The sequence below is a fragment of the Embiotoca jacksoni genome, unplaced genomic scaffold (assembly GCF_022577435.1).
Source record: "Embiotoca jacksoni isolate LCO1_2020_lvr unplaced genomic scaffold, fEmbJac1.0.p SCAF_27, whole genome shotgun sequence".
Taxonomy (NCBI): domain Eukaryota; kingdom Metazoa; phylum Chordata; class Actinopteri; family Embiotocidae; genus Embiotoca; species Embiotoca jacksoni.
Window position 1 is genome coordinate 3,180,884 of NW_027185378.1, and position 10,976 is coordinate 3,191,859.

Consider the following 10,976-nt stretch of genomic DNA (forward strand, 5'->3'; position numbering starts at 1 on the left):
TTTCTTTCTAGTTTTTTTTGCAGACACGGTAAATGTATGTAAGATGACTCAAGTGTGACTACAGTGAATATTACCGGAACAAAATATGACTTTATGCGCTAAATTGGATTTATCTTTGATAAATTATTCTCTTAAATAACGGATTGCTCTGTCTGCTTCATCTGACCTCCAAATCAAAGTTTATCAGCCCGACATGCTGGCAGGCCACCGCGACGGGCTGCGGCTGCACTCTAACGTGTTGTTATTAGTTTCCACAGTTTACTGTCCTCAGTGAGTTTTTAAAAAAAAAAAAAAGTGTGCACAGCATCAAATTAAGTTATGGCTCCATGTCAATAAACTTTATTACCCCCTTCGGTCACTGCTGCATCCAGTAGCTGACATCATGATCGTCCTTGTCAGATTAGGCCAATCAATGAGACTGACCAGGGGAGAAAGAAGGAGGAAGAGGAGGGGGAGGAGGAGTAGAACGAGAACTCAGGCGTTTGTTGAGGGAGGGGGGAGGGGGGGCAGCTCCTCCCATAATTAAGTTAGTGTGCAGCGCTGGAGGTCCATGTTTACGGGGCAGGCGAGGGAGTTTCCTTCACTCGGTGGACAGCTCTTAGTGCGGAGACGGCAGCGGAGACGCTCTCTGACTCTCTCCTGTCTCTGGTTGTTTCTGCAACTCATCCCTCGCTGTGCTGCGACTGGCTGACCGACACACGCAGGCTGATCCAGGACCAGGCAGGAGGAAGAAGAAGCAGCAGCAGCAGCAGCACCTGCCTAACCCCCCTCTTCCTCCTCCTCCTCCTCCTCCTCTTCCACCACCACCGTCCGTCCCTCCTTCCCCTCTTCCTGCCCGGCCCGGGACCTCGTCTCTGCTGTCGCCGCCTCCACCACCGCTGCCATCATGTGCGACTGCTTCCACCTGGCCTTCCCCAACTGGCACGCTGCCTCAGGGACGGGTGGGCATCACTTTTCTTTACTCTCCCTGCTCTGTTATTTTTTTCTCCTCTCTATGACTGCGCTGTTTTTCCTCTGAGCGATACACCAACTCGGCAGCAGGGTTCAGTAGTGCAGTGGGAGAGAGTACGGCTGTGTGTTGTGTATGAGACCTGGTATGCGGAGGGGAGGCGGTGAGCGAGCGTGAGGCGGGTGGTGCTGATGCTGAGTTGTGGTGCTGACCTGCAGTGAGCGCTGGGGTGTGTCTGCAGAGGGGTGTTTAAAGACGTCATCATGGAGGATGTCAGGGCAGCTCCGCTCCGCTCCTCTTTCCTTCCAGCTGTGTGTTTGAAGCGCAGGCTGAAAAGCAAACAGACCTGGTTACTGCGGCAATTCAGCAAAGCAGAAATCAGAATTGCAAATATAGCATTATAACTTCGGGGTAAAGATGAAAAATGCAAATGAAGTGTGGGAACATAATTATTCCCAAAATTAGCAATACCTATGCTGGCAAAAAAACCCAAAAACAAAACACAGATCTAAACGTTAAAGCTTCTGGCCTTAAGTGACAGAAAGAAGAGGTACTACCTGTAACCTTTCGATAGTTTTTCAACCGAAAAACGATCTAAATTTGTGACAGTTTAAGATGCTGAAAAGCTCGTAAACTTATGCAACCCAACTGGTCACACTGGTCACTCCCTTTCATCTCACGGATTCTTTCACAATTTGAAATGCATCAGACATAAATAAGATTATCAGGGGTAAATTAATTCTCTCTTTATGGATATATCAAAATGGATGTTGATGATCTGCTTACATTACCTTAACATATCTACTTGCTATGTAAATAATCTGTGTCTGATGACGTATGCGGGTACATAGTTCATGGTTATATAGTTTGTGTGCTATTGATTAGATTGAAGACATAATTGCAAATTGCTGCAAATCGTGCTATCTTGCTGTGAAAGAAAAGAGATGTTGATATGCTTCATGATGAAAGCACGAACTGCAAAACATGTGAAAAGTTTTTTTTTTTCAGACAATACTGGTTTTAAATCATTTTGTGGGAAGTAGTTAGTTTAAATCTCACTCATCTTACACATTTATATATATGATTCATTCTGTTGTTTGCTTTGAGTGGATGTTTCCTGGTGCACGAGCAACAAATTGATTATCACTATAAATAAAGATAATGTACCTTGGCATGACAAATGATAGATTCAGGGTCAAGAGAAAGTAGTGAAAATGATTACCGGAATTCAGCTTGTGTCTAATTTAACAGCTTAATTGTGCTGAATATCTTTCAGGAATCTCGACAATAACACTGTTTGTCATTAGTGGACATTAAAGACATATTGATGTATATTGTGCTGGCTGATGAAGAGTTGAGAGCTCAGGTTGATTGCCAGTGTTTCTATGTTGCCACTTTACATTTCCCACAAATCTCCTCATTTACCTCTGCTGCTACTTTTAATTAAATCTGCCTCAAGAAGTGGAGAGTTTGTGTTGCTCTGAGAGGCTTCAGGCGATGCTCAAGGTCAGAAACAGAGAGTGAGAGAGCACGAGAATGTGAAAGTGTGAGAGAGAGAGAGAGAGACAGAGAGAGACAGAGAGAGACAGAGAGACACAGAGAGAGACACAGAGAGACAGAGAGAGACAGAGAAAGATAGAGCAAGAGACAGAGAGAGAGAGACAGAGAAAGACAGAGCGAGAGAAAGAGTGAGAGAGACAGAGAACAGAGAGATAGAGGGAGAGACAGTGAGACATAGAGAGACAGAGAGAGAGCAAGCGAGGGAGAGAGACCGAGAGAGATAGATAGATAGAGAGAGAGAGAAAGAGAGAGAGCGAGAGAGAGAAAGAGAGAGAGCGAGAGAGACAGTGGGCAGTGATCCAGACGGGAAGGCTGATCTGACTGTGGAGCCTTAAAGCCAAGGATCCTGATCCATTACGGCTCATCAGCCTCAGTCGAAACAAATCCTGCTCTGAAATCAATTTGACCTCACTTGAATAGTTTGTATGTGCGGCTGCTGTCACTCCTTCAGTGAAAGGAGGCGCATTCGTGTATGTTGTTTGGAGCATCAGCCGGGGGACATTCCTTTGTTTCTTATTAACTGGCAATAGTTTGACCAATATTTGACAATCGTTTTGGCCAATTTTGGTTCCAGAAATGTGATAATAACAACAAAAATGTAACTGGGGTGGTTCCTGTTTTGTGTATTAATTCTACATTGTCATATTTAATCATTTTGCATATAGATTTTTATTTGAATAATAACAATTACTTGAAATATATCCTCAAACATAACGTGAACTATGTTTTAAAAAACAACAACAACAACACAGTTTACCCAGAATCTATTTATATGGCTGCTTTCGAGATAAAAGCTATTTTCAGTAAACAACTTTCGTTAATCGGTTTCATAACTTACATTTAGTAAAAGACGGCACTCGACCTGATAAACTCTTCAATCACGTAACGACTTAAATGATTCTGTTCAAATCTGAGCCACTGGGTCCAAACAAATACTAAGAAGTGTTTGGAAACAGTTCATAGGTGAGGGTTGCCAACTTTATATATAACGTGTGCCTTGTCTGAGTTTTTTTTTTAATAATTGTATGTTTGTGGGAACACGGGCAGATGAAGATGCAAATTCCAGAGCTATTATGAAACATCTGCAGCAAGCTTGCAGCAGATGAGTAGATTGAAAGCATGCGCTTTTCTCAGTCCCATGTTAATATAACCCATGCAGAAAATCTAATTCTGCTTCCCCCCCCACCCCCGCTCCCCGCCCCTCCTCCCACCTTTCATTCAAATCCTATTATAATTTGGATCCAAGCAAACAGCCTTCCAGTGAAAGGGCCTCGTGTCTATCTGTTGCGCAAAAAATTAGCAGAATCCGAATCCGAGAGCACAAATAATGAACTGTACTACTTTATATTAGTTTAGTGACGAGGGGGAGCTTCAGGGAGCCTTCCAGGTGCTTTTAAACAGAAAACCCAAACTTGAGCAGAAGGTAATTATGTAAGAGAGGAGCTGAGGACAAGTAACTAACACAATACAGTTAGATTTTCAGTCAAGTGTACAAATTCGTTTTCTAAGTGTTTTAACTGTTCTAAGTTGTGTTTTTAAAATCTTATTATTGGAAGTAGAGGCAACAGAAGTGGGCATATGAGATGTTGAGTGTCACTGCAAGGTGTTAGTACAAATGAGGTTTCGTGGCCACATCAGTGTTGTTTGAAAACAGAAACACGCCACACGGTATAAGCCTCTAAAGAAACATCTTTCCTGTCACATTTCCTGTGGGATGAGCCGCACCCAAATCCAGAGCTGCAGTTGCACCGAAATATGAATCATTGCAGGATCTGCACCGCAAACAAATTCTGCATCTACTTCTTGTGCTTATATATCTGCCGAATACAGAAATCAAAGTCACGTTAGGACATACCGCTGCAGGTTTATGAATATTTACAGTATCAAGTCAAACGAGTAAACGGTCCTCCGCTGTGATTTCTATTTTGACATTTTTAGTCACAAGTGAGAGTTGTTATCAAGGCCTCCACAGCACCCACAGGACTAATATTTGAGGAAGAAGTTTTCTACATGTGCGGCGCCGGTAGTTGGGGCAGGAATACTGGACATCCGGCTGCATGAATAACATGAGGAATACATCAAACAGTCATTTCAACCCCCCGTACGGCTCGCTGCACACAATGACGCCACGATCCATTACATGGCACGTGACACTTGTCAGCCTCCAGGGATCCCAGGCGCTCCGGCTAATTTAATCAATCTATCTAATTCCTGTTCAGCTTGACTTCCCGAAGACTTTCACTCCACATCTCAAACAGAATATTGATATATACCAGCTTTATCAGAACTAATTATTTCAGTCATTTCCAATTAGACGGAGACGTGCAGCCGTAAACAAGCATAGAATATGGGAAAAAGATTTTAGGGGTTAGATAGGTTGAACTACTTCCTGTTTTCACGTTTCTATTATCTAATCTGTTAGTCAAAATATAATTAGTGAGTATCTATAAATAATTTCAATGCTATCCATCCATTTGAGTAATTACATTTCATTGTTGACCAAAGTAGGAGATAAACTGACCGACACAAAAATGACATAGCTACTCAGATTTGTCTACAGAGGCTTTAGTGATTAAAGGTGAACTATTCTACGCTTTCCTTAGGTAAAATATGTCCAAATGACACTGTTGCGTTTCCTTTCACAGTATTTGTGTGGCACACAGATGTGCTTATCGTCAAAATATGGGACTTTAAAGGGATTTTGAATGTGTTACGTGCTTATGGCTCTTTAATTGGAAGGTCCTCGTTAATCTAATAAATCACAATTCACTGATTACTATAAACTGTATTCCACGTGGCAATCAAAAGTAGGCTACTAATTAATTTTTGAAAAGTAAATTAACATAATTAAATTACAGGTATTCACATACCGTTTTGTTTTAAAGCCAAAGCATGTGAATTAAGGGGTTCTGAGAATAAAATAGCTTTAATGGCTGTTGTTAAAAAAAAGTAGTTGCGAAAAGTACTAACTCAAATTTATAATATGGATTAACCAAAATGAAGGGGATGTGGCATTAATTAATAAGAGGTATAATGTAAAGTTATTTTAAGATGTATGTTGTAAAGAGTTAATTATCTAAACCAAAGTCACCATGGGGACCTTTGAAAAACATTTAATTCACTTTGGGAATGAAAGGAAAGGTATGACTGCAGCTCATAAGTGTCCCGCCTCCTTTGTTCATCTGAGGCTGAATAAATCACTTTAGCAACTTTGGCAGACACATTCACACCAGGAGTGCTTGAGGGCAGTTTGGACAACTTCTTCCTAACACATCGGTTTACTTCTAGGAGTAAAACAAACAGCAGCAGCAGCAGGTAGGTGGGTTGTTATGATTCCACAGAATTAATATTAATATTAAAATTAATATTCTGACATGTTTTTGGGAGTCAAACTTGGTCTGAAAGAGAGGGATGCTGATGACTGCATGATAAGGGTTCTTACACTTCACAAGTTGAGGTAATGCAGGTAGCTGTGACGACTTTTCTGTTCATTATGTTTCACAACACGTCTAGACTGTGGTGCGTTTTTTTCTCACTGAGTTCACAGGTTAAATCTTTTCAGATAAATGTTCTGTGACCTTGAAATGTAAATCTATGATGACGACGCATTTTGTCTTTTATATTTGTAATGTTGCAATGTTATTTGATAGTTCTTAAACTGTCTTGAAGGCTGTAACACACCCTGCCACTGTGGGGAGGTTTTTAAACCATCAGGTCTTTTGCCTTAACTCTAATGCACTCACGCAGGCTGTAAGAGCTCTTCACATGACATACATTACTGTAAGGCAGTGGGTGGGTGTAGGTGTGACGGTTAGTTGAGAAACTATATGGTGCATACTGCGGCACTATTAAATAATCCAATTCCTAATTTACCGATGTTTCAAGGTTTTACAGGAAACCGCAGTTTTATTTTTTGCCGCATGAAGCCTGAATGGCCAGAAGAAAGTTTGTTTATAAATGAATTCACAGACAATTTAGCTCTACATGAGGTAGCTACTATATCCCAAAATGCCTATTAAATCCCAAACACATGTTTTTGTCTAATACATCTGGCTATTTACTGGCTCCCCGTTATGGACAAGACGAGAACACACAATAGTGTTTTATTTTTTTGTTGTAAAAATTGCGCAGTGATTAATCTAAATACTTTGGCAGCTGTTCGCGAGAAAGAACTCAACAAACCTCTTCATCCCCAATTTAGGGCCGTGATGTAACGGTGATACAAACATACAATGGGGGTGTTATTTCCCTTCAATTTCTTAATTTGAGTTTCACTAAGATTGCTATCTTAGTTGTACGACTTATCTCAAAGACCAGAAACATTTTATCTGCAAAGAAAATAATTTTATTCTCCATGTAGCGTGCGACCACATTTATTCAGCACTAATTTCTACTGACATCTTTTGATCAACGGCTTCCTGAGAAGATTAATTTATTAGCCAATGAGGCTCTTCAAGCACACAAAATGTTGAAACGTTTATCATTCAGGATTTTGCAATCCTATTTCTCCTCTTTATAGAATTTATTTTACACTAATTTATCAATTTATAAGTTTGCTTTTTTAATTCAAAACGTATGAACACAAAAGGAACTACATCCCTTAGTAAGAATCCTGATGAAATGGACGTCTCAGATTGGACTGAAAAAAAAGGGTAGTTTAAAACAGAATCAAATCAGAGCAGGTAATAATAATAATAATAATAATAATAATAATAATAATAGTAATAATAATAATAATAATAATCTGATTCATCACATTCATTTGGAGTCAGATTTTCCCTTTTTGGCAACCGTGTTAGTCTAATATAAAGTCTAATCTCCTGATCAATACAGTGGATCACTTAACAGACGAAGGAGACAAGCGGGTCTCTGGGGGAATTATTGCCAGGAAGAACTCTAAATAGTCTCATCGCTTGGCTCCAGTGTCTCTCTGAGCCTCAAAACAACCGCCAGGAGTCTGACAGGGTGGAAGTCTCAGCTTACTGCTGAGAGAATACAAACGCAGATAAACACCATCATCTTTCTGTTTTTGCGCAGGCAGTTTCTGCGGCCTTCATTTCGTTCATACGACAAGAAAAGTCTGAGCTAACTTTACATAGAGTAGTTTCTACACTGCAATTTGCTTCAATTATATAGACTAATTACATCATCTTGTCGAATGCATCTTATTTGCTGTGATTGTGGATGTATAAGTGTGATTAATTGGCAGACGCTTTAACAACATTAAATTGTACATGTGCAGCTTTGATCAGCTGCCAAATGAAATTTTCCGCTTAGTTACGTGTCAACAGCCAAACATTTTAGGAGCAGAGCGTGGAAGAGAGAAGCTCTACATTTTACTTCAAAACACAGACATCCTATCGGATGTTACTTTGGTTTTTATGTTATCCTTTGGTTTTTTTTGTGAACAGGGGCTGGACGAAGGCTGCGAGGACCGGAGGCCGCTACACAGGACGATTCAGTGAGTGACTTTACTGCAACAAAAAGTTTTGTTTTAAGTCTTTCAGTTAGACTTCTTCATCAGTCACTAAAAGGTCTAAATTTAACCGACAGAAAAACAGTGTACCAGCATTAGTTATTTCAATCTTAAGTATTCATATTCAGCTTTAATTTCACCTGTCTGCATGTGTTGTTATTGTTAGCGGTAGTTTTTCCACTACTGTTTGAATCTGATTAGATGGTTTATATTAATATTTATAGAAATGTTATATTCCGTTTGTCTGTTTGTGTTTTATTACCCTTTTTCATGACCTTTGCTGACACACAAGCTTCATTTCCTTTGTGATCAATGAATGTACATTTGAGTTATTATAGATTTTAAATTAAAATTTGAAAGGTTTCACTTCAAAGATTTCTGCAGCAGCTTCTCAAAGTTTTGTAACAATTTTAGGATTTTATGCCCTATAGATATTTATCTTTTATCACTGTTATCATTAAAATGCCAAGATTAAAGATGTTACAGAAAAATGCTGACGTTTAACATAATACAATCATATCCTTGTATAATATGTTGTTTTAGTTTTAACCCCATAGCACTGAAACGTTCATGCTGTAGTGAAATTCAGTGAATCACTGGAGTTATTGGAATTAATCCTCTCAGAAAAATGGCTGTTAAAAGTTTATGGGAATATTAAGGGAATTATTTTTTAGATATTTTTCTGTCGACCAAAGTGTTGGACTGACAGACTCGCCAACATTACCATCCCTGGAAACACACCACTAATGTGACAATTATGAAACACCCGGTGAGAGCTGCTTTTGGCTTAGCAAGGTGTTATCACACTATTTGTGATCCAGTTTTCTTCATACCTTTGTTGTTCATACTGCAGGCGCAGCGACATGAGTTTTCAATTTCTTTTTGTGTGGTTGAAGAGGAGGAGATGCCGTTCAGGCATGAAAAATTACCTGACTGAAAGTGACTGAAATTTTGATTTGATATCCTTGAACTGACTGACCTTGTGTCCTCGCAGACATGTGACGAGCCACCTCAGTTCACGGAGGGAGAGAGACCACGTCCACAAGGATCGTCCCCCGTCGAGGAGTATCCTGAAAGTGAAAAATACACCGACAGTGACAAAGAGGTACCAACATACCGCTAATACGTTACACTAACACAACAAACCAGGCCACAGGGATAAAAAATAAATAAATAAAAGAGAGAGATTAGGGAAATAAATCAGAAAACCTGATTACGTGAACTTTCAATATAAACATGAACGAGAAATCAGGATTCTCCAGCAGAAATTACTGGCTTTCTCTTAATCCCTCACCTCAACCTTTTAAACGGGACATTTTGTAAATCAGGTTACCATGGAGAACAAATTATAACCTGGTTACTTCATTGCATGTACACACTGTCATTCAAGTCATTCAATGGTCTGTGTGTGATGCAGCAGCGTATTTTGTTCAGGCTGTAGATAAATGAAGTTAGAAAAAATAAGCTTGTGGGCCCGAGAAAAGTGAGCCGGTGTATTCGGTTCATTTATACCCACACAGAGCTGTGCATGTTCTAACATGAAAGTATGCAGAGTCACTTTAATGACTGAAACAAAATAGCGAAACTGAGGAAGACTATAACTGGACTGTGATCACAGACGTTTATGAATATAAACGATTTGGCGCTATATAAATAAAACTGAATTGAAACGAGAAAATGTACTCTTAAATTCTCAAAGCTGAGTTTTATTAGATGTTTAATTAGTGACTTTATTATGGGCCTCTCCCACTGGAGACAATTACCATCATCTCTTATTGTTGTAAGTTGTAAATGCTGACACTGAACAGCCCCACAGCACACAGTGGGGTTGACAAACACATGTCATAAAGCTGGGTGTGTTTCTGTTTGGTTGCCACTTTGAAAGAAATTAGTTTTTGATAGGAGGTTCTGTTGTCTCTTTTTCTTTCTTCACAACCTCAAAGTAGCTACAGAAATAAAACATTTTATTGCTTGTTGTTGTTGTTGTACAAAGCCTGCTAAATACTTGGGGGAATTGTTTTGACAAATTGCTCCATAAATTTTGGAATTTGTTCCCTCATTTTACTTGATGCACTCATATTAAGGCCAAGTTTATTAAATTATCCTCCTCCATCCATTTATTTCCCCCTTGACACTCTCTCTATAACCAATCTTGATCCAATACGAATTTATTTAGATTTTGGACCGAGATAGGTTTCTGGCTGTAAATATTGACATCCCTTGACAAATGTGTGTTCCTGGCTTTGAAGACAGAGCAGTGGATTTTAATCATAATCACTTTTTATGAGCAAAAAAGAAACAAAACGCCTTCAAGGAAAAATAAATAAATATATAAAAGTACACAAATTAGGATTTTGATTGTACAGTTTATCAGCAATTTCCCGCTGTAAGCTTATCCCGGCTTGTGTTGCTGTCTCCTGTCAACAGTGTGGTCTGGGATGCATAATGTTGCTACTCTGCTACTCCCCTGTATGAACGTACTTAGTCAGATTTCAAATATTTTCTATTTTTCTTTTAGTGTGAAGCAGAGCATGACCCACACCACAAAAGTGGGAGTGGAAAGAAAACGAAAAAGTCTGGGCTTGGGTCCATGTTTGAAAAGCGCTCGACTTCAAAGATGAGTAAACTGAAGGTGAGATATTCCCACCTTCTCCACTCTGTACTGTGTCCGTGAATCCCTTCAGGCGGTGCTGCAGCAGAGAATAGTAGTGCTAAAGGTAAACGGACTTTGTTTTCTATTTCGATGTGTCGGCAGGAAGTTCACAGCCCTGAGTCTGAGGTCATTGTGAAAACGGCCAAAGATGGATGTGCGGAGGGTCTCATTTATGGTGGAGGAGGGAAAGAGGGGATCTTCATTAAAGAAGTGGTGCCAGAGTCACCTGCTTCAAAAAGTTTGAAACTGAAAGAAGGTAAGCTGGCAGTTTGTTTTCTTTCTACTTTATTACTTATAAAATTCAGTTCCATTGACTGAAGGTCATCTCATCTAAATAC

The 10,976-nt window shown here is 39.6% G+C and overlaps 1 protein-coding gene across 1 annotated transcript; it reads left to right on the forward strand.

Moving 5' to 3' along the window:
* The first annotated feature begins 593 nt into the window (after positions 1-593).
* LOC138204910 (protein AHNAK2-like) lies at positions 594-10,774 on the forward strand. The gene is made up of 5 exons (XM_069160453.1): positions 594-941; positions 7,921-7,970; positions 8,980-9,090; positions 10,504-10,617; positions 10,745-10,774. The coding sequence occupies exons 1-5, from the start codon at positions 887-889 to the stop codon at positions 10,772-10,774; spliced, it is 360 nt and encodes a 119-aa protein (XP_069016554.1). The 5' UTR covers positions 594-886.
* The last annotated feature ends 202 nt before the right edge of the window (positions 10,775-10,976 follow it).

Bases quoted from the DNA above. Each gene is read 5' to 3' on its own strand.
- LOC138204910 (XM_069160453.1), top strand. From the start codon at position 887: ATGTGCGACTGCTTCCACCTGGCCTTCCCCAACTGGCACGCTGCCTCA. The intron at 7,971-8,979 runs GTGAGTGACTTT...GTGTCCTCGCAG, and splicing joins CCGCTACACAGGACGATTCA to ACATGTGACGAGCCACCTCA. The intron at 9,091-10,503 runs GTACCAACATAC...TTTTTCTTTTAG, and splicing joins ACACCGACAGTGACAAAGAG to TGTGAAGCAGAGCATGACCC.